Genomic DNA, 25,320 nt, shown 5'->3' on the forward strand with positions numbered 1-25,320 from the left:
TAAACTCAACTAGTGAGATTAAACTTAGAATTTTAAATTTTTTTTGTACTAAAAATCAAGACATAAAAGGATCTTTATTTGCTTTATTTACCTCAAAAATGTTTTATTTTATATTTGACCATTTGCAATATTTGTGTTACTTAAAAAAAAGGTTTAAGCTCTTTGTTAAAGCAAAATGTGATTTTGAAGTTAATCTACAATCGATATCATTGAAAAAAGTGAAGTTTCTAATCTGAACTTTTAAAAGTCCGATATTAAAAAAAGTTTAGAGATAACCTTACTAATATTTACATTAGTTTGCAAATTAAATCTATTCAAAAAATTATCTATAAATTTAATTTTGAGTCAAAAACAACATATTTCTAAACTAACAAGAGAACCCGCATACATTTTTTCAAAAATTTTCTAAAATGCATAGACCAAAGAAACACACAACAAAAATATAAAACATTATTTTTGTCTATTATTCATTTTAAAGATGCTTGGGTTTTAGTTGATTGTGTTACAAGTTTGTAAGCATAAAACTTTTCGCCTTTCTTCATGGAACTGGAAACAAATTTATCAGAATATTTTTTTTGAAGTCATAAACTGTTGACTTTCTGTATGTACTAAAGCTGTACTGTGAGTATTTTAATCTTCATAAAATACTAAATTTTGTAACAAATTGTCACAGCATTCTTTATAAAACTAACAAATGTTTCCGTTTGTTGATAAGTTAACGCTCTTTAATTGGGCTAGGTAAACTCAAGAGATTCTAATCTAATAAAATTTTATATCATCATTTGACTTATTTGGTATAAAGTTTTTTTTTCAATTGTATTTCTAATAATTTGACCAACATTTTTTTTGCGTTTAAGATGGCATCTTGCTTTAACAAAAAGCTTAAATCTTTTTTTTTTTGGAAAGCCGCTAGCCAATGGTGTTTTAGAAATGTTTTGCTGTGACTTATTTATAAATTTTATATGACTAGAAATATCTAACATAACTTAGGTTTTGACGAAGTTTCAGTGTTCATCTTTTTGTAAATAAGGTTAATGCTAAAGACAATATCAAACAAAGGTTATTAATCGTCCATTATTAAGATGTCTAGCTGATAAAACAACTGTTTGTTACATAGTCTACAAGTTTTTTTTTAATATCAAACACTTTTGGAATATTTTTTGGAAAACACTTTAGCATCAAAAAAACTTTATGTTCTTTCATTTGTAACTGTCATTGTATGATAAAGTTTCAAATTCCATATCTCGTTTTACTTTTTTCAAATTTGTCTTTAATTCTAACAAAATTGCTTCTATAACGAAGTAATTGCACAAATTATAACAAAAAAAATCATTTTGTTCTTTCTTGGTGAAGCTTTTTACTTCTTTTTCTTCATTGAGAAGTTTGAAGCTTTTTTTTTTCATTTTTGCTTAACATTTTACTAAGTGTACAAAACCATTTGTTATAATATAACTTGCAGATGTTACTTTTACGCTTTCTTACATTTTTCAAGCATACTCATCTTTTATTTTTAAATTTAAGCTGTTTGTTAAATCAAAATATGATCTTTAAATCATACAACAAACACTGAAGTTTTTAATTCAGAATACGTAAAAAAGTATTTTAGTTTTTGCTTAAAATTTTCCTAACACTACAAAAACCATTTTTTATTATATATCTTGCCGATGTTACTTTTACTCTTTCTTGCTTAAACTTTTGGGCATAACAACTCATCTTTTTTTAACGTTTAAGCTCTTTGATAATGTAAAATGTTATTTCAAATTATTTAAGTACAGACGTTTAAACAAATTTTTTGTTCAGATTAAGTAAAAAATTTCAAAATCTCCACACTGGGAAACGTATGAAACCGTTGAAATTTTTGCCTAAAATATTAAAACTGATCTTTTGCCTAATTATTTTCCATACTCTGTTCCATATCAGATCAAGAGTACCACTATTAGTTAAGCAATACTAGTTTTTGTGATGATAACATTATAATTTCAACTTGCAAGGTTTTCCGTTGTCTTGTTGGAGATAGGCTGCTGAAGCAAGTGCAAGATAATAAGCTGCAACCTGTAATCTAAAACTTTTGGTGTTTTTGAACTTTCTTTTACTGAGGTGCTTATTTTTGATTAATAAAAATCTATTTAAAGCATATTTGTCCAATTAAGTTCGCCTAAACAAAGATTATAATGTTCAAAATTGTATATTAGTACAATAATTTTTGTACTTTGTTGTATGTATTATAAATTCATGCTATTAAAAGCTTTTATTTCATTTTTACAAGCATTTTGTTTAAGTAAGAAAATTAATATTATTACTAAAAATAATGCTTATGCTTTTTTGCATCTAGGCAAAATTGATTATAAAATTTATTTTTTTTGAAAATTTTCTCTATAAATGAATCATTATGTTTTGCATCTAGGCAAATTAATCATAAACTTTCTGCTACTGGAAAATTTTCTTCATAAATATATCATTTTCACATCTCATTCATGGCTTGACGTTACTAATAATACCTACTTAACTCAAAACATAATCCTTCTTCTTCAGAAGTGTATTTTCCTTTGCAACCTGTTGTAGTGAAGATTAATTTTATTTTGAATACATAATCATATAGCATCAGCCTGAAATAGTTTTCTGTATCTACTTAAATTTTCAAGTTTACACTTATTAGAAAAGAAAACTGTGTTTGGTAATACGTAGTTTACTTTCATCAACAATTACCTCAAAAGTGTTTTACTTACCATTTTACCACATGCAATTTATTGTTTGCTTGAAAAAAGTTTTTGAACCATGATTTAGCAAACTCAGATTTTGAAGTTAAACTCTTTACAAATACGCTTGAAGTTCTATTTGAATAAATGTTTAACTACGTCTTGTCTTAACAGACACCTCATAATTCAGAGCGTTTTTGAACTGTGTTTTTACGATCTTATATTTTCTCTATTAGTTGTTCAATGACACGTGTTGTTCATTTTTTGCTTAAATCATTTATATTAACAATAAGCTGCTTGTAGAGGCAACACTCCCCAAAAGCAAATGTCTTCTGATAGTGCGCAAAATTAACTCTTGTAGAACACTCTTTAAAATAGATCAATTTTTTAGATGATTGTAGGCTTTTAAAACAAGTAAGCTGATAAATAGCTCATGTTTTTACATTATTCTCATTTGCAATCTGAATTAGTTTTTCGATTTGAAGCTTATTTAATTTTTTGTCATTTATTTTCTTGATTTTGAGTACCTGAGAAGATAAAATATTGGTCTAGAAATTTTAGAGCAATTTTTTGTTTTTGTTCCATACCACGTCAAGAGAATAAAAAATAATTTTGTTCTTTTCTTGGTTAACCTTTTCACTTCTTCAAAGATAAACTTAAAGCAAATTTTATTTATTCTGCTTTTAGTTTTACCAAAACCATTTGTGATCATATTACTTGCAGATGTTACTTATTATTGCTTAAACTTTTAAGCACTGAAGTCAGCAGATACTGATGGCTCAGTATCTGCAAGACCCGTTAACTTATTTTTTGTCTTGAGCCCTTATTAGTCTTAATAATTTCTATTAGTATAGTAACCACTTAAATAATAACTTAGTTTACAAACAACTGGTTATAAGTTACACAACAAAGTTTAAAATACAATATTTAATAACAAATGTTATTTAAAAAATACGTATTAAATCAAGTGTAATTGTACAAAAAGTTAATAAAGCTAAAAATAATTTGGTACTTTCTTTAATAAGCAACAAAGTTTAATCTATAGTTTTGTACTTTCTTTTAAAGCAACAAATTTATAAAAGTTCAAACTATTAACTGAATTCCACTCCAAGATTCAATTCAAAGTTATAGAAAGTGATGTGTCATTCATCAGATTTGATCAGTAACTAACCGTTGCTACAACAAGAATGGCATTTTGTATTAAAAATTGCTCGTTAAGCAAACTTCATAGTGCTTTAACAAATTTGAACTTTGCAGTGTTACTACTACTTAATTTGTAAACTTATTTACTATTATTAGCGATTTCAAGCACAGCATAACAACTCATCTTTTTTTTTAAATTTAAGCTATTTGTTAAAGCGAAATGTGATTTTAAAATAATACAACTTTCACTGAAGTTTTAACCACTTTTAAATCAGAAAACGTAGAAAAGTATATTCCAAGATCTTCACAGTGGTGTAGTTGAAATTATTTTATTTTAAACTATTTATTAATATTAGTGGTCATCAAATTTTTTGTTTTTTATCTGATATTTTGTTTTATTAAAGTGAAAGATCTTTATATCGTCATTACATCCTGTGGACATCCGTTGTGTTGTTAATGCGTTGATTACATTTTAAACAGTCAAAAGAGTCTAAGGTGTAAAGGTAAAGTAACTAATAACTTTTTAAATCTTATAAACTTTAACTCTGAATTGGAAGTTATAACTCGAGAAGACCAAGAAGTTTTGTTGTACGTTCGCAAGTAAACGCGATTTGCTATGACCTGGTGACATATAAAAAAAAAAATCAAAAGTTTAACTTAAATCGAAATAAAATTTCACTTTTGTAGTAGACACACTAGTATTTAAACCTAGTAAAAACTAAACACACTAGTTTTTACATCTTATAATGTTTTATTAAAATCAGCTATTTTTGATGTAAGGGGAAGAAATCATGACATTCTTCTATCTCTGGATTGATCTCGTTTGTGCTCCAAAGTAGTTTAAAACTAAACTACTTGTGTATGTACTAATTAATATTATAGGAACATAAACAAATGTAAAATGTAAGGCTTACGTAGGCTAAAGCATAAGTAATTATTACGGCAAGAAAGATTCTTAGAAGTTTTGTTTAACTATAATGTTTGGTAAAAATATTTACTGATTTATTGTTACTGCGCGAGATGGTACTTCCGACTTGAACGAGTGGCAACACCCATTTTGAAGTTCCTAGTTTTCAGAGTTTCCAGAAACTTGTTTTAATTTTCAAACTCTACACTGAATACTTAATAAAAATTTGTATGTTTCAAGTTAAAGTGTCATTCTTAAATAATTGCTAATTATATTCATGTGACTATATGAAAATTCAAATCAAACAACAGTGCTGGATTTAATTTTAATATTAAGCTGTCTCGGTTGAAATAAATAAAACAAAAAAGCTTAAATTGTGTTTTTGTGCACCTTAAAAATTTGGTGCACACTAAAGTTTTGTGCACCTGAAAAAAAATATCGTGTACACTGGTTTAAGCAACCCACTTGTTTTTACGTATACATAACGGCAGTTGATTCTTTTAACCACAGCCTACCCACAGAAAACTTAGTTTTAAAGTTTTTTTACTAAATCAAGTGTAGTTTTCGTTAATTTATAATAAAATCAATCAGACTTTTCTAAAAAGTGAACTTTTTTCTAAAATTTATTCATTTTTACTAAAACATAATTTTGTTTGTTATATTAAAAAATTTTTTTAAAAGATTGTAGAAATAAATTTTAAGTGAAACTATTCTAAAGAAATGTACAATTTGAAAAGTATTATTAATTTTTTTTAGTTTTCAGGTGGTTTTAATTTATTTTAATTTTAGAAATTCATTGTTTTGTTTTATGAAGAAGTTGCAAATAATATTCTCAAAACATTTTATGCCATAAAATAATCTAAAGGAAAATAACAAATTTAAACCACTAAATTATATGTTAGTTTAAAGCAAAAAATCAAAACGTTTAAAATATAGAAGTTTAGTAATTCATTAACTTTTCCAATAAATCCGACTATCGTTTTTATTCAGTAATTTTTCAAACAATCCGCAGTACATATCGTAATCCGGCTTCTGATCAAACTTTAAACTTCTGACTTCTTTGAGGAAAAGTGCAAACTCTTTTGGCATTCCTTTGCAAATTTCCTCTGCTGGCTTCTCTTTGCATTCTATTAACAGCTTCTCTTTTTCCTCCTTGCTTATTTTGCTATTCCTTTCAACTGCATCCCAAGGCAGTTTACCAGTCAACAGTTCCACGAGGTTGTAGGCCAAAGACTCGAGATCGTCCTTTCGGCTTTGGTTTCTCAGTTTCAGGCTGTTCACTGACCTGAAAGCCAGGGTTCCGCGCGATTCACCGCTGTGCTCGTCTCTAACGTGCTCTCCGTCTTTCACGTAGAATGTTGAATACCCGAAATCAATCAGGTAGATCGTGTTTTGATCGAATAATCCTGTCATGAGGTTCTCAGATTTGATGTCGTTGTGAACGATGCCACAGCTGTGGACTTGATTCAGTATTTTCAACACTTGCAAGGCTACCTTCACCGTGGTCTTCAACGAAAACTTGTCCTTTCTCGTCTCTTCCCTTTCATCAAACAAGTCCTTTCCGAGTTTTTCGACAACAAAACTCTGCCTTTCTTCATGAACAAATCTAGGACCGATCTTTGGAATGCCGCGAACGTTTTCCTTTTGGAGAATTTTCAGGAACTCGTACTCCTGCAAAATATATTTGTCTTTGCTTTCAGCTAATGAAGTCTTGACCACGACATGTTTGTTTTTATAAGTGGCGTTGTACACACAGCCGCACCCTCCTTCTTGTAACAACTCTTTCACTACTAAATCTTCTTTGTCAAACAAAATTGGTTTTTCCAATTCTTTTTCCGAATCTTCTTTCGACGTTTTGCTGGTTTCTTCGTCGGAGTTTCGTGGTACTAAGTGTTTTTCTTCGTTTTGTTTCATAGCTTTATTATAGATTACTATCTTTAAAAAAAAAACTTAAAATTATTTAGTGAATTATATTGCTGTAATTGAATATCAAATTTTATTTAAAAATCAAATTTAAAATCAGCTTTATTGAGAATAGCTATCGCTTTACATTTTATAAAGATAAGTGTGCATATATTTGTATTCAAAAAACTAGAAAAATAGGTTATACAAGAACTTTATAACAGCAACGTTTATATTTTAAAACAATCATTTTATACTTCCTAGCAGGACGTAGTTAGCTCAAAAAAGTTACGAATCTGCAAAAATTAAAACATCTGAAATAACTCGTGATAACTTCCTAGCGGGAAAACAGCAATTTAAACTACCTCTAATGTTATTGAATTTTATCTGAAAAATTTCACTTATGTTAATACATCAAAAATGGAATGTTGAGGTACGAGTAATAACTGTATACAAGACAATTTAATTTGCTCCACACCCCCTATGACTCTTTATGTCTTGCCACTTGTGTAAACCAAGAAAACATTCATTACACGGTAGGAATTTTTATAGGTAGTTTTAAATATTGGGTACTTTCAATTGCAGCAAATTTGCAAAAAAAAAGTACTAAATACTTTGATGACGTCATTAACTTTACTTTGGGTAGTTTTGAAGCTTAAACTTGTAAAAAAACAAAATTGCTGTCTAAGCCTATGACAAATTCACTTTTTTAATTTTATAAAATATAAAAATAATCATACCTGAAATAAAACAATAGAATAATACTTAACATTTCCCTATGTTAACAAAATTATAGAAATATTTTTTGTTAACTTAAAGTTACAATTTTAAATTCAAACACAAATTAAAAAAAATGATTTAAAAATTTTTCTTTTATAGTTTATTGATGAATTTAATTCATAAAAAATTTTGAACTAATTATACATAAGTTATGTACTTCAATAAAAGCTACCTTTTTGTAGTTTAAAATAAAGTTAACAGGGTGGCCACCAAACCTAAATGCTTATGGGAATCTTGGAATGTTATAAAAAAACCTAGAATGACTTGAAATTCTGATCACTTATTTTGTCTAGAAAAGTAAATAAGACTTGAATTTAAAAAAATATATTAAATTTTGAAAATTGAAAGAAGTTTCAAAAAAGCTTTAGGAGCCACCTTGGGTACAAGGAGGGTGTAGATCACTTTTATTACAAGTTGATCTCACTTTATGAAATTCAATCTAAATTACATCTATCTTTATACAAGTTTTTTATACCAAAACAAATTTTTGATATAAAACATTAAAATAGGAGAGTACAATAGGTTTTTACTTCATCTTTTACTATTTTTTAAATATTGAAAGGAATACTTCCTTAAAACTTGAGCAGGATTGCCAGAACACCTGGAATCTAGAAACTTGACAGTTTAAACAAAAACTGGAAAAACCTTGAACTTTTGAAATTAAATAAATTGATAGAATCTAGTGTTTAAAAATAATCATCAAAAATTCTGTAATTTTAAACTACTTCTACATGTAAAATAATAAAACTTTTATAAAATATGATAACTTAAAGTCATCAATAATCTATAAAAGAAAAATTTTCAAAGTCAATAGCTTAAACTGTGGTTAAATTTAAAATTGCAACTTACACAAAAAATATCAAGGTTGAAAATTATATCTTTCCCTTATTTTGTTAACATAGTGAAATGTTTAATATTGTTTTATTTCAGATAAAATTATCTTTATATTTAGAAAAATAAACAAAGTGAATTTATCATAGGCCTAGACAGCAAATTTATTTTTTTTACAAAGTTTAGCCTTAATAACTTAATAAAGTAAAGTTAATGACATCATCAAAATATTGGGTACTTTTTTTTTTTGAAAAATTGAGGTAATTAAAAGTACCCAACACTTAAAACTACCCATAAAAAGTTAAAAAGTCCAACCCTGGCTAAAATTAGTATAAAAAATCACCATTTAACTCAAAAACACTTATACTGTTTTGAAAATCAAACATTTAACGTAGTCAAAAGTAACAACAAGTTAAGCAAATTTTTGTAACATAAAATTGTATGATTTTGATTTTTGAAGCTACAGCTTCCTTTAGAATCAATTTTGCATTACAGCTTTTTAACAAAAAAAAAACTTTAACGCCCTAAATCTTACAATTTGGATGTATTTAATTTGTTCAATTTTTTTACGACACTAAAAATGCTAAAGAGTACATATATGTTAAAATTATCTCTCAGGAGTGCAAAATTAAGCATAAATGAAAACTAAAAGCTAATACAGCAGAGTCTTTTCAAGCTGAAATTAAAGCAAGTTTTTCGCACATAAGTATACGTTTCTGTGGATTTGCAGAAACCTACCAAGCTACGCTGCTTCCTAGTATTATATCCGAAAATCAGAAATGTTAAAAAAGTTTTTTAGATTGTTTTTAAATTTCGAGTTCCTACTTAGAGAGGTTATTAAAAGCTTATCATAGCTTAAAAGCTTATTTAAAAATTAAAAATTAATTGACGTTAAATAAAAGACTTTATTTTTCAACTAACATATTATAAATTAGTGAAATAATTTTAAGTGTTTAATGAACGTATAAGAAGTTGTAATAGTAATGGGACAAATTTTGTGATTTGGATTTTGTTAACAGGTGTTTTAAATTTTGTTGCCGAATTCAAATAAAGTAGGGAAATGTCATTAAAAATTGTTTTATTGAAGGGATCAGATTACAAGGTCTGTTTATAACAATATTAGAACTCCTACTAATTAAATACCTACATAGAAAGCACCATACTAAAAATCATGCGGTATTCTACTTTTACATAATCCAGTATTCAAGTATTCTTGTAAAGCAAATAAAAGTTAAATAAAAAAAGATATTTAAAAAACTAACATTTCTGGTGTTATTACATAAAATTGAACAGTTAGTAGTAAAAATAATGTTTTAAGGTTATAGTGTGGAGGATAACCACACCAAAAAGTATAATTTAATTTAAGCTTAACTTAGAACTTAATGCTACTTGAAGGTATGCTATACTACTTAAATAAAAAAGGCATGAACCTTGTTAATTATATTTTATATTAAAGAACATATCAAACACTAAAAAAAAACATAAAGAAAACCTTAAATATGATCGTATATTTTATATAAGAGTTTAATTTAAGTGGAGTAAACTACAAGAATGTATAACTAAATTTAGAATTAACTATTTTAAATGAAAACAAAAAAAAAATAATTATAATTAATGAACATTATTAGAAATACAACTTAACCAGAAATATTATAATAACAAATAAGTTCAGTTCTGGAACTACATCTGGATGGTATTGACTAAAATATCACTGCAAACATGCTTTATCTGGTTTATAAAACTATATCTTAATAATGTAAACTTGCTTTAGATAAACTTGCTTTCTGGTTGACTGATTCTATGTTATTTGATATTCAACTAAATGAAACAGCTGTTAAACTGAATTTCCATTACAATGTTTCATTTTAATCATTCCATTATACTTCTTTTTCCTGCCATTTTCAAAGAGAAACTCACTCTAACCTTATTGCTCGAAGAGAATCACAGTTAACTTTTCTTCTTCCTTTTTGCCAGGAGAATGGTGAGGAAAAGCAACTTTTATAGTCAAACAAAGCGACCTCTCCTAGTTGTAAAGTAACAGCAGAAAAACTTAAAAATTTATAAAACATCCAAAATTTTAAAGTAGTCTTAATAATAAATAAACAGGAAATATCTGATTTAATAGTAATAAGAACTTTTTTTTCCAAAAATGATTTTAATGCCCTCACATCTCACAAAACTAATATTACTTAAATTTTTTAAAAGCTTTTTCAGAATACTTAATTAGCAACAATATCCAATTACTATGCAAAAAAATAACATCAACATTATAGTGGAAACAAATTTTTCAACTAAAAATATCACATAGTATCATGCCTATGCAAACCCCCTTGATACAAATTCTTGAAAAGTTTTAGAGTGTTACTGGTCTTTGCAGTCTTAGTTACTAATAAACATTGTCTTTTCTACAATTCTGTTAGTATTCAAGAGTCTTACAAAAATTTAACATGACTTACTGTGACTTATAAGTGGTCACCATTTAGTGACTTATTTGTACTTATACATTGTCAATACTATTGTGAGTTATTAAGACATATATTTTGTCAGTTCTATTATGACTTTGTGGACTAAATTTTATCAGTTCTATAGTTACTTTGTGGACTTTAAATTTGTCAGTTTTATTTTGACTTTATTGTACTAAAACTTTTTAGTTCAATAGTAGTTTTGTGGACTTACACTGGGACAATACCCTTTGTTGTTTACATTTTAATCTCCCCCTTAATATCTTTATCAATATAACCTCTTACTGCCTGATGGTTTTACAACCCCCTATGTCTTTCTGGTTATGGTTAAACTTCAAGGGCTTCAATTTTAAAATAGTAAATATGAGTATTGCGTCTTAAAAATTAAATTCAGTCTTTATTTTAAAACTTTTTTATATCTACTGTTAAATAATATGCACTACGAAATAAAAGTGTCAAACACTTATAAGAATGTGAGATAAAATTGCAACAGCTGTTTTAATAATAAAAGGTTTTATAAACAAGTAAAATTTGTTTGGATTTAATACTGTCTTGGTCTTATTTAATTCTTACTTGAAAGGATGGTGATTCTTTACCTTGAAGACGCCATGTAGGGTTATAGTTTAGTGTACAACTACTTTCAAAACCATAACTAAGGTTAAAATTTGATTTATAACTAAACGATACTACACTAATTTTAAAAATTAGACATGACTTTAGTTGGTTATTATTTGTATTTAAGTACATATCAAGAACTAAAAACAAAGAACATGTAGAGAAAACTTAAAATATGATCAAAACTCTTACACAAGGATTAAATTTAACAGGAATAAACTATACCAATGTATAAATAAAATAAGAATTAACTACTCTGAATTAAAATTAAAAAAATCATTCGTGAGTAATAGACATTATTAACAATTAACTTAGCAAAAAAAGTATAATTACATGTAAGTTCAGATTAGAATTCATCTGGAAGGTCTTGACTAGAATATCACTGCAATCACACTGTGGCTTGTTTATACAGCTATATCTTAAAATGTAATCTTTCTTCAGTTAACTTGCATTTTAGTTGTCTGATTTTTTCATTTTTGATGTTCAACTAATTGAAACAGCATTGCGACTGGTATTCCATTACAATTTTAATTTTTTAAACAAAGAACTTAATTCACACAAATTTTAATTTATTTTTATTTTTTCCCTTACTACTTATTACAGACTTACAATTTGAAAATCCGATTTGCAATGAAATATTGAATTTTTTTTCTTAAACTAATAAATTATTAACCCTATTATAGTGTCAATTCTTAAAACAGAAGTAAGGGCACCTAAACTGAGTTCTAGGTAGGTGTGATTGTTGTAGAAAGTTTTTGTTACGACAAAGTGTAATAACGAGATTATCATTTTATAATATCCATCAAACATGGGTCATATTGTATAAAAATATTAAATAATCTGTTTACTTTCTGTGCTAAACTTTAAAAAAAAAATACTAAAATTTAAAAGGATATTTGCAGGAAACAAGCATTATAAAACAAAAAAAAATCTATTTATCTAAAAATTTTCTCCCGCCAGTTATACAAAAACAAAAAAAAATATTGAAAATTTTAAACACAACTTTTTTCCTTTCATAGACAAAATGTTTGAAAAATTTAATAATAAAAACCTGACTTTTTTTTATGTTGTGTACATGATATAGTTTATAACTAAATCTCATAAACATATCTTTTTTCACTACTTATAGAGCTTAAAGCTTTCAACAATTAACTAAACACCAAAGCAAAAAAACTAATAAATCAATTTAGAAAGTTAGAAATGAAATAAATGTACTTTTATAAATTTTATTTTTTCATCAATAAACAACAGAGTTAACATTTTACAAAAAAACCTAATTAATACTTGAAACTTAAAACTGAATTCACACTACATAATTAAAATCATGCTATGAAACTTGTTTTGAAAACTAAATTTAGTTTTTAATGTTTTAATTATTAGAACAGATTGTAAAACTTAAAAAAAGTTAAATTTGGTTTTGTTCATTAAACATGACAAGCCTGGTTCTTAGTATACAGATAAATAATCACTCATCCATGTCGGTTCAATTAGATTTATAAACGTTTATGTACTTTAACAACTGCAATAAATATTAGCAGAGTTACAAGAATTCCACAAATAAAAAGTTCTGAACACTGAGTAAAGGTTTTTTTTTTAATTTGTTATGCTTAAGTAGTTGCGTGGCAGATTTTCTGGAGAAATCTCGCAACTATTAAGCAGAGAATTTTTGACTTTATTTTTAACTTTTATAGTTTAGATTTCTATGCAGCACGTTTTAAAAGATAAAAAAAAAAGATAATTTGAAAACTCGATTATAAATTAATCCAATGTTTCTGCCTAGTTTTTTGCATTATATTTCAGGTTTTATAATATATAGATTGTGTACAACTAGCTACCATATCACTCAACACTATAGTAAATTGCAATGCACATTATATTTGTTGTTGAAAATCACTTTGGGTGCAGAGAAGAAAATATCAAAGTTTTTTGAAATTATAAACTTTTGTTTATTGCACCAAAACTTCGTTTTTATTTTTTAAACAGCTACATCAACTACTAAGTATTTTAAGTTGAAATTAGCTTTTAGCTTACGTTCTTTATAACTTGTTTTTATACTTTATGTTTGAAAGTTTTAAACAAACTTCATATCTATTTTATTTCTATTTTACTCAGTCTATTACTACAAAGTATTTATTCACTAATAGTAAATATATTTTATGAAGCATAAAAGAAACTTTTTTAACAAAGTTTATTTAAGTATATTTTTTTTTCCTAATTTAGTTAGTATAAAAAAAAGTTGTAACTTAAACTTTATTTGTATTCAAAGTTGATACAAGTCAAGTTTGTTACACAAAAGTATCTAAGTTTTTAACTTTAAATTAATTTGCAGTCTTCAGTGTTTTTTTTATCTGTTTAAGTTTTGAGTTTATGGAATATTGATATAAAAATAAACGAAATTTCAATTGTTTCTATGCTCATGACTTATTTAAATATTAATTTTGAAGACGAAATAAAATAAAAAATAATCAATACTACGCTTTAAAATAAGCTTCAGTTCAGACATTGATTTCATCCTTTTGATCCAAAGTTTAATGCGATACTTTGATATTAACATTATGTTGAATATTTTAAACACTTCATTGTCGTAAAATTTATTTTAAGTATTCTGAAATTATTTGGACTAAAATACGCAGAAATAGTTTGCCTTTTAATAACAATCATAATAGCATGAAGTGCAAACTAAAGCTACTTATGGTAGATATACATTTAGCGGCTATTGAAGCAAGATCAACAATATATTTTTTAAACTTGAGTTTAGACTTTAAACTTATCACAATATTGCTTTTGCAATCTATAATTGAAGTTTAAAATTTCAGAGTGTATTTATTTTATCTTTTCGTTTAATGTAAACTGCCACATATAACTAATTTATAAGGTTCTATTAGTTTATTGAAAGTTTTTTGAGGATCTAAATCTGAAAATGTTTTAAACTAAAGTAACAAGCAAAAAAAGTTTGTAAATTTTTCTAAACTTCAATTTGATTTTTTCTATCTATTGATGCCGTAGAAAATTCACAAACACAAAATTCACTGTGTCCTGAACTAATTTAAGCATTTTTATAAATTTTTTATCCAGTTTTACATAACTTTTTCATTTAAACGGACAGCAATGTTATTTTAAACGCAATTTGAAACATAAAAATAGTTTAAATATTTTTATAATTTATAGTTTATGGTCGAAAAAACATTTTTAAAGAATTTTTCGCATTTAATAATAGTAGTGTTAAGGAATGTGTTTTAATTTAAGTGGGGTATCCTGTTGTAACTTACAATACAAGTAATTAATGATAAAATTGTTCTTTAATTACTGAATACTTTTTTCTTAAAAATTAGCTACAGCTTTTTCTGTTGAAGTATTTACAATTCTTTTATTCATATTGACTAAAATATAAATAATTTGATAAAAAATTATCTTTAAAAATTAAATTAATTTTTTTTTTATTCTGAAGTTTTTAATATTTAAAATTTTATAATATTTTTGTTAACAAGTTTTAATGAATGTATGAACCTTAAATGAACAGATCAATGTGTAATTTTATAAATTATCAAGATGTAAAGATAAATATATAAAATATTGAAGTTTGTAACCCGCATAATTGTACAAATTATACTGTTTTTGTAATAATTTTTTTTTTGTGGTAACTTTTTTTTGAAATTTGATGTGTTTTTGACAAAATTTTCACATAACAGCATTTACTAAATTATCAAACATTTGCGTCAAAATTTCAAATTGTATACTTTTATTCCCCTTTTGTTATTTGTGTCTACTGTACTTCAATTTTTGTTTAATTAGAACACAGCTCTTAAAACAAAAAGAAAAACAGCTCTTAAGCTCCATTTAAGTTATCAATAAAACAAATCTGATCAATATTTTTTAGGTATTTTATTTAATTTTTAGCAGCTAAGATTTGCAAATTTAATGTACTTGAAAAAATAAAAACACGATATGAAATATCGACGCACTAAAGTTTGAATTATAATAAAATGAATTCTTCTTAATTGAGCTAATAATTTTTTCGTTGAAATTACATACTTTTGTAAATACGAAATAAGTGAATGTAAACTGCTCTTAGATAAAGCTGTTTGGGTCTAATTACAAAACACCACTATAAGTGTTTTTTTTCACATAAGTGTCATTTTTTGACTACAAATACGTCTTTTAGTCGCCGGGCGAAGTTTACTAAAATACTCGCTTGCTGGCCCTTAAAAGAGTCTTGGCAGACCTAGGCAATAAATAAAAGTTTAACAGTTCTAAAAACTTTGATAAAAGTAACGTTGATAGTTTTGATAACTTTTTGTATTCTTCTTCTAATATAAGTAGTACACGTCATTATATTTAAAAGATTCGATAGAATTTTAAGTTAAGCTATTTTTTTAACATTATAAAAAACACCTATTATTGTAGTTTATTGAACGACAAAAAAACGCTCAAAATATTTGGTCCTAGGATCCGGTGCACGAAGAACCTTTCGGTTATCGAGTTGCACAACACTCGAATACCTTTCAACGTCTTTTCCAGGACGTATTACATAAAACACGAAAAGCATTAAATTTTCGTCTTTTTAAATAAAATAATTTCAATAAATTAACATCTGTTAAAAACGGTTTTTCCATACTGTTAGAGTATTTAAATAATAAATATACTTCATTAGCAAGTTTTATAAAGTACCTAGGCATATATCTGCCATCAGTAACTTAATTTGTTTACATCTTTGCTTTTCAGCAGCCTATAATTTGTTTTAAAGATTTATGTCAGTATACATGTCGTTTCTGCGCATTCTAGTCCGAATGATTTCCATTCAAACTTCAAGCATTTTTTAAAAAACTACAAAAACTATATCAAAAATTTATAGCGTCGAAAAAGATATTTTAAACAATAAAATTCAGCTTGTAACAATTTTTAAAATAAGTATCATAAATATAGTGAAATCATTTAGAGGAAGTTAAGGTACCTATGATCAAAATACTAAAACATAAAATGTATTCACACTTTTATTTAAACTTATTTAAGTGCTGCAGTAGTTATGACACAAATAAAAAAAATTAAAACATTTACTATATGTTAATAAAAAAAGTTTAAAATAGTTAAAAGACTAAATAATTTAAGTAATTACTAAGTCTTAGTTTATTAAAAATTTAAGAAACATAGTCTTTTTTAAACTTTGTAAGAAACTTTACTTACATCAAATAGTCCTACACTTTATATTTTACAAACAAACTTTAAAAAAACATCTGTTATAATTATTTAAAAATAATTACTGTAATCAATTTTCAAGCCTTCAGATAAACTTCATACGCAGTCTTTATCGTTTGAATCTAAAATTAGTTTCAAATGCATTTTTGATTTTCTTTTTGTAGTTTTGCAGAAAATCGCTTGAAGTTTCTGCAACTGTGAGAACTTAGATGCATAGTAACATTTTGCATATTGATTGCAATCTTAAACATATAATTTACTACCAAGAACACAAAATATGTAAACAAGTTAAGTTTGCTGATAGCAGATATACGTCTGGGTTGGGCAATTTTCTCTACAAAATCAGGTTAAAGATATTATTAAAGCGTTAAACTTGGCGTTTATACTTAGCGTGAAATTGCATTGACTATCCTTAATTCAACTTTAATTTTTCATTGCAGTCCTATTGATAACTTTATTTTTACTTTATACTTAGTACTTTGTTTTTATTTTTATTGTTTACTTAATTAAAAATTATAAACTTTATAGTATTTATGAGATTTAACTTATACAATAAAGGTATCGAGTAGTTATATACGCTAAGTAATTCCTGAACATTCTGTAAAACATTTTGCATAATTGTTTTTCTTTGTAAAATGGTCGAACCATTTTTAATTTTTAGTTTTTTAGTTTAAGCTATTTTCCTATTTTATTTTTTTGTTAAGTTACGCGTTTTACTTATAAATCATTACAAACTGTTGCTTCAAATACTGTTATAGCTTTATTTTCTTTATTTCAATTGACAAGCGATCAAAAAATAAAGGTTTATTTTAGAAGTTTTTCAGAGCTACTAGTTACTCTTTCCTAATTTACTCAGAAACTTAATAACTGAAATTTTGTATATAAACTTTTAATTGAAATCGAGATGATTTAAAAGCAAAAAAAAAGGGGGATTTAATAACTGAATATGAAAAAATATTTTAATGTAATATTTAAACTATTTTATTGTAAAATTTACTTTTACTTTTTTCGTCAAAAAAACCAACATTGAATTCGAGGTATTTGAGCGGTTTTAGATTTTTACTTTTACTTTTTCCGTCGAAAAACCAAAGGTCGAAGTGCGGAAAAATGCTTTTATTTCAATAAAAATTTTACTTTTTTCCGACGAAAGTCCACGTTGGAAAAGGCCTATACTTGATTTTTACTTTTTTTCGGGACGAAATCGGTTCCGAAAATCGACCTTCTCAGACGAAAACCGGTGTTTTAGGGTCCCCACGGGACCCCGAGATTGGGTTTTCGCGCGCCATTCCCGGACAAAACTTTCCCAGGCAATCGTCCGGATCGTCGAACCGCGCTGGACCCAATTATCTTTTTGAACTTTTTTAAAATGGTCAAAAACTCAAATCAAAAAACTCTTTTTTCAAAACCTCATAAATTCTCAATTTTTCGAGTTAAAATTGAATAAAGCCCATTTTCGCCCTCTACGGGCTCTGAACTTACGGAAAACGGCCTTTTTCGACTTATTATTTTTACTTTTTTCAAAGTAAAACCAATGATGAATCGAGGTATTTGAGCGGTTTTCGATTTTTACTTTTACTTTTTTCGTCGAAAAACCAACATTGAATTACGGTATGTAAGCTTATTTAGATTTTTACTTTTACTTTTTCCGTCGAAAAACCAAAGGTCGAAGTGCGGAAAAATGCTTTTATTTCAATAAAACTTTTACTTTTTTCCGACGAAAGTCCACGTTGGAAAAGGCCTATACTGGATTTTTACTTTTTTTTCGGGACGAAATCGGTTCCGAAAATCGACCTTCTCAGACGAAAACCGGTGTTTTAGGGTCCCCACGGGACCCCGAGATTGGGTTTTCGCGCGCCATTCCCGGACAAAATTTTCCAGGCAAATTAATAATAAATAAATATTTTAATAAAAAAATATTTTATTGTAAAATTTAAAACTTAAATTATTTTACAGCTAAAAATTAAAAATTAGTAACTAATTTAATGTATTTAAATAAATTACTTTAGCAAATCTATTCTGAATTTTAACTACTATACGCTTTTGTAAATAGAATATGTGTCAGAAAATTTAACACACAATAAGATGTTTAAAAAGCTGAATGAACTAATGATATTTATTTTAAATAAATAGAAACTCAGAAGCCAAACTAAAAGTTTTAACGTTTTAAATAAAAAAATTTAAATAAAATTGAAAGCATTCAGGTCAAAAATCTAAGCTTAAGATGTAGTTTAGAAATTACTTACTAATAAAGTACTAGTTTCTGCGATTTAATGTTTTAACCTGTGTAAGTAAACATTTGATATATGGTGCATATTTTAAAACATAAAATATTAGATATGCTTAGTTTAATCCAAAAATAAACGCTAGAAAACTAATTCTTTAAAGCTAGATGATGTTCAAAACTTATTAGCCTGCATTAATCATTTTTACGACAAAGTAAAAACTAAGTTGAAGTAAATTTTTCTATTAATCTTTCATCATAGAGTGGTATACATTCCTTAAGAATAACTTAAAACTAGGTTGTGGTAAAATATTCAATTAAATTTCTAGATACAATGACATATGCTTATGTAAGGACAATTTAAAACCAAATAGTCATCAAAACTATCAAAGTACAATTGAACAAAGTGTTTTGAACATTTTCTACCTCCGACAAAGATTTTGCTTTCTTTTCGGAAAAATAGCTTTATCAGATGATGGCTTTTAATTTTAAGTTAGTAATTTAATTTAGGTAGTTTTTAATTACTTTTACATATATTAAACATTTTACTTCATATACTTTATAAACAAATCTGATATCTATTTTGAATATAAGTTATTGTAAAATCGTTAAAAAAAATTCGTTATAAAACCAAGTTTCTTAAAACTATTTTCTGATGTGTGAATTATAGTTACAAAATGTCTTAAAGTCTAACTAAGTAAATATTTTGTTTGTTTAAGTTATTTAATTTTTTACAAGCTATACTCAACATTTTTTACTTACTTGTTTTAAGGAAAAGTTAATTAACTTTCCATGTGGTGAAAATTCAATTATATATTAGTACGATATAAATTTTACCTAAAAAACAGTATGAATTATATAATATTAGCATGGTAGGTTATATTAAAACTCTTTTATTTTAGTTTTTAGTACAAAAATTTTTATTGGGAAGCAAAACACACTTAGTTTAACAAACTTTGCTTAGTTAACTTGATTATTTTGATCTTTAATATGATAAGTTTTAATGACATAACTTTATAGCGAAGATCATGAAAAACTTCAAAACGTCTTTTTTTCGTCTTACAAAGTATTTACAGTAATTCGCTTCAAGTTAGTGAAAGCACATATTAGTGCTGTGACACATAAAGTGTTCAAAAGATTTTCCAAAAAACTTTTTACTATAATAAACACTACGTAAATAAATCTTTCTTTTTTTATTTGTACTCTATATTATTTCTAGTATCCTTCCAGTTGTCAATTAAATTTTTTTTTATTTTAAACATAGGTTGTTATTTTTTACCTTGAGCAATATTATACCTTTTACATTTTTAAAAGACGAAAACACAAAACAAAAGTTAACAAAAATAATTTGTTTTTTCAAATAAATATTTTAAGCATGAATAAAGTGTCTGTTAAAAGTAATGATTGTGTAACTGAGTACTTAACTTTAAGTTGTTATAAAGTTTAAAAAAAGTTAAATGGTAAAACTTTTTTTTCTGAAACGATTAAAGTATTATAAATATTACTATTATATTTTATACTAGTCGGAAAATTTATAGTTTAAGGCTGTAAGTTGAATTAAATACAGTTAGATTTAAAACTATAAAATTATTCAAAATAAAAATACTTTAAGCAAATGTACTTGCAATAACAAAAGTTGTAGTAGAGTACCGACTGAAAATGTTGTCTTTAAAGCAAGATTTGTTTCAAACATCTGTGTTAATTACCTTTTAGCTCAACTTTAAACTCTTTTTTTATACTAAGTATGACATAAAAGCTGCTAAAGTGTAAACAAAACAGAAAAATTTGAAAAACAAAAATTTTCTAAGAAAAGAGTTACATGAAAGTAAAATAAGTTATAAAAACAAAGTTTCCAAACAGATGTTAATTGTTATGTCATAAGTGCTTGAGATAAGCTAACTCCTTAAAAACAAAAGTGCTAGAAAAAAAAAATAATTAAACTAGTATTGTAAATTTAATAGTAACAAGCTAAATCAAAAAAGTTATGTATGGAAACATTTTTAGTTATCTTCAGTTTGCTGTATGTTGTAGTTTAACATATTCTGTACTGCAAAAGTAACCGAAAAAAAGTTTGATTATGTTGCTAATAGTTTTGTTTTTTTATTTTCTCGAAACTTTGATACATAACTGTACTTTGTTTAACTATTAGTTTAAACAAAACACTATATAAATCAAAACGCTATCTTGAAAGAAAATTTTTTTACAAGTTTTAAACAAAAGCTTCGGTTCTCTTAGTATTTAAAATACTTTATTAAGTTCTACAAGATAAAGGAATAATTTTGAAAAATGTTTAGCAGCAAACACGCAATTTATGAAAATAATTTTTATTTTATAACTTAAAATGAAAAATATATTGTTAAGATTTTTTAAATATTATTTCTTTCAGACATTAAATATTTATTAGATATATTTTTTCTTTTATAATACAATCCGTTTGTTAAAACAAAAAGTATTACAAAGAAATAAGAACTTTACTACTCCTAGTAATTTATAAACGGTTGTCAAACAATGTAAATGGATATTTTTGTCAATTAAAGCGTAAATTCCAGTAAAGTTAAGTAAAAAAGTTTAAAATATCATTACGTAGAAAAGCTATCTAATATCTATAAAAATTCATTTCTTTTAGTAAATACTACTTGCTTTTACAAGTACACTTAATAGTAAGGTTAGATTAATGTATAGGTAAATGTTGTGTTTACAAAAGTCATTGTATTCCGATTTTTGTTTTTGACGCTTAATGAAACGTCTATGTATGATGTGGCTACTCTAAAAGTTTTGAAATCTCTCTCAAAAGATACCTTCTTATTAACTTCTCTCATTTTGCGTTTTACTTTTTTAATTCAATTTTAAAGCTTAACCAGTGCATGATTTTAATATTCAAGCTTGCAAATACAGCAAAAAACAGTAGACGTTTAGAATTTGAATTTAATAATGGTTCATTTAGAAATCAAAAAATGTCTAAAAACTAAAAATAACAAACGCAACAAGAAACTATCATTTAAGAAGAAACAAGAAATAAGTCAATTGTTGAGTAAATTAAATGCAGTAACTCCAAGTTGTAACAAAAGTAAAAATGTCAAAAGCACAGATGTAGTATTTAAAGCAGTAGAGTACATCAATCAGTTACATAAAAAGATTGCAGAAAAGAAAGGTTTAGAAGCATTGCAACAAATACAGACGAATGCGAGGAAAAAAGCACTTCGTCAACTGATGTCAATAAAAAGTAGAACAAAGAATATTAGTCATGTAAGCAAATAGATTATTATTGTTAGTAAAACTAAAGTTTATTTAAGAAACTTATTTCTTTAATTATTTAGAATTAATTTTTGGTTTAATAATTTCAAACGTTTTAATTGACATTTTAATTTATTGAAATACAAATTTTTTAAAAAATCAATATTAAAATCTAGTTTTTAAATATTGAAGTAGCTATGTTTGCTAGTAAAACTTTAGTTCAACGCAACATGTAATAATTGTTTGAACTCTTTTTTTGTTACAGAAAAACTCAAAAGAAAAGTTGTAACAGCTGTTCACGAAATAACGAACACCTTAGCAACACAAAAGAAAACTAGAGATGAAAGCTTTGTTGGAAAAAAAAAGAAATAAGTCTTGAAAGAGTTGTTTTGATAGTAAATCCTCCATATAAAGCGTGCCTTTTATTTTATCTAAATATTTATAAAGCGTTATATTATTACTCTAACCATTTCTTTAAACATTGAATTTATTTCGTTTTTTGGTTATTAGTGACTTTACAAAGCATTTTTTTAATACTTCTTTTCTATTTGTCTTAGGATTAACTAGATATCGGCTACCATATTTTCATCTTTTTTTAGTTATTTAACAATACAAAACTTGTTTCAAAGTTTAAAACATATGCTTTAATGTTTAAAAGTTTGATAGATTTTCATCGATAAATATTATTAATTTTTATTTATATGCTTAGTCAGAGACTTATGACTTAAAAACTGTTATATACTTAAAATAATATATAATTACAAAATGCTTATCCAGTTTTTTGGTTTCATTTTATACCTTCAAAATGTCTTTATTCAATTTTACCACATATCTTTATATTTTTTTTTATCCTTTAGATGTTTCATTAAATTAAATACATTTACTATTTGTATAAATTTATTGCATTTTCAAACATAAAGCATCAACTATACAAACTAAGTTTATGATGCTTTAAAAATACTGTTTGTAGAATATGACAGAAAATTTTAACTTTAAGTAAGAATTTTGATAGTATTTTGAAGTGCCAATTATTTATAAACTATTGTTTATGAGTAGTTTTTAATATTTTTTATTAGTTTTTTTTATTATTATGTGAAATATAAAAACTTACTTATTATCCACTTACTTATATAAATAAAATAAAACATCTCTTAATATTTTTGAATAACTGTACTTTCAATAAAAATATAGTTATAAGATTCCAAAATTTAATTTTATTGTTATATATAAAAAACTAAAATTAATTTTGAGTAAGTATCACACAAATATTATTTAAAATCAGTAAGTTGTTAAAACAATATTAAACTAAGAAAAATATACATTATAATGCAGTGTTGAATTGGCACACGTTAAACAAAACCTCAAATGCTGAGTTTTATTTTTATAAAAAAAAAACAATGTGGGAGGTAAAAGTTTGAAAGTTTGAAAGTTCAAAGTACTTAAATCAAAGCATAAAATGTTATGTAGAAACTTTTTTGTCTCTAATGTATTGAAAGTCAATCTTCTTCAGAAAAACTCATTAATTTTTTTATTTAAAGTTTAGTATATTTGAACAAAAACAATAACTTATCGTGACTATCAACTAAATCTTGAAGCTAATTTAGACTCTTTGTTTTTAATCTTGTTGGAAAAATGTAAATTCAATCTAAGTTATAAGTTTTACGTCTATTTTAAGTAATACTTGTTGAAGAAGGTTGTTAAGACGTTAAAATTAAAATTAAAATTTAAGTTTGCTTCCATTAAAAAGTGTTTAAACATATTAATTATGCTACTATCAAGTTACAAACATTTTAATTAGAAGCAGATGTGTCATATAACTTAAAACTAAAACTAATTTTTGCAAATATAAAGACAAAATATAAGAAACTACTAACAAAATATTTTTCAACTTCTGTTGTACGTAATAAAAATGATTGTTTGTACTAAAATAAGAAGGTATAGTCTTGATAGTTAAGTTATTCATTCATACAAAATACTATAACCTTTACTGTGTCTATTCAGTGTTTGTGAATGTTTAAAAACTAGTTACAGTAGCTGATTTTAATCAAAATAAGATTTATTATTATACATCTTAATTCGATTGACAACATTCTAGTATTAAGATAATCAGTTCAGATAATACTTTAAGTAGAAAAAAAGTTTGTAAAATTTTATCAAACATAGTTGACAAACAAAACATTACATTGATTTTAAAAATTTAAAATACATTATATATATGAATTATATACAAATACAGACAAGAAGTTGTTAATTCTATAACAAAACTATTTCCTTAAGCTTAGCTTAAAAGCAAAACAAAAAACTAGAAAATAAAGTAAACAGAACAAAAGGGGTTGATCTTGATTTATAGACTTTGTACATCTGTTTTTCAACGTTTTATGGGAAAATTTTATAAATTATTAGCTTTATCAAAAATCACTGCCGCGCCTGGACGTTAATTTCTAACCATTTTATCGAAATGACATTTATCCTACAGAAAGCAAGTATAGAAAAAAATAAATACAAATAACCCGAGGCTTTAAACTTGAATTACAGATTATCGTCTCAATTTTCTGATAAACCTAATTCATATGCACTCACGATCCGATTATATTGCGATTGAATATTACCACGCCCTGATATATGCATGATACTAGTAATTTAATTTGTATGTATTATACGTATCTGCAAATCGTCTGCAAATGCAATTTTATTTTGCATTCAAGTAAGGGTATCATGATTGTTCGTAGAATGAATTTCAAAACTGTTAAAGACAAACTGAAACGTAATTATATTTAACCAGTTGTACTAAATACAAATCGTTGAAAATCTCAGTAACAGCCACTTTAAATATTTGCCCTAATCACTTTTTAACCTGAAAATACAAGCAACTATTCTTATTCAGGAAGAATTCAGAAACACTCAGACTGGTGAAATGTAAATAAAAATAAAAAATTACTCGAAAAACGGGAGTTTGACGACAAACCTTACAAATAATTAAACTAATAATATGTTATAAAATTAAAGTTTACAATTGTTTCGTCTTAAAAGTTCGAGTTTAAATAAAAAGAAAAGCATAATTATACTTGTCAAACAAATAAGTGTGCTAAAAGTAGTTTTAACTACTAACTTTACTATTTGAAATTAAAAATAAAATCGAAACCACTTTGCGAGAAAAACTAAAGTTTGAAAGTTCAAATTGATCTTATCAAAGCAATGAAGCGTTGTTAATCATGTTTGATGTATACAAATAGAAGTTGGTGTTGTTGATTCTAGCAATTCAGCTTTTTTTTTTACCTTTTAAGAATTGCTTTAAGTGTTTTACTGAAAGCTTGTATTTAAAATCTTAACCAGTAA

General features: G+C 25.6%; 1 protein-coding gene across 1 annotated transcript; it reads right to left on the reverse strand.

Annotated features, from left to right (window-relative positions):
- Positions 1-5,697: 5,697 nt before the first annotated feature.
- LOC145843288 (casein kinase I gamma-like) lies at positions 5,698-6,660 on the reverse strand. Its single transcript, XM_082950752.1, has one exon. It carries the CDS (start codon positions 6,658-6,660, stop codon positions 5,698-5,700), a length of 963 nt encoding a protein of 320 aa, XP_082806878.1.
- Positions 6,661-25,320: the final 18,660 nt, after the last annotated feature.

This window comes from Thalia democratica, chromosome 8 (genome assembly GCF_965202585.1).
Source record: "Thalia democratica chromosome 8, ktThaDemo2.hap1.1, whole genome shotgun sequence".
NCBI lineage: Eukaryota > Metazoa > Chordata > Thaliacea > Salpida > Salpidae > Thalia > Thalia democratica.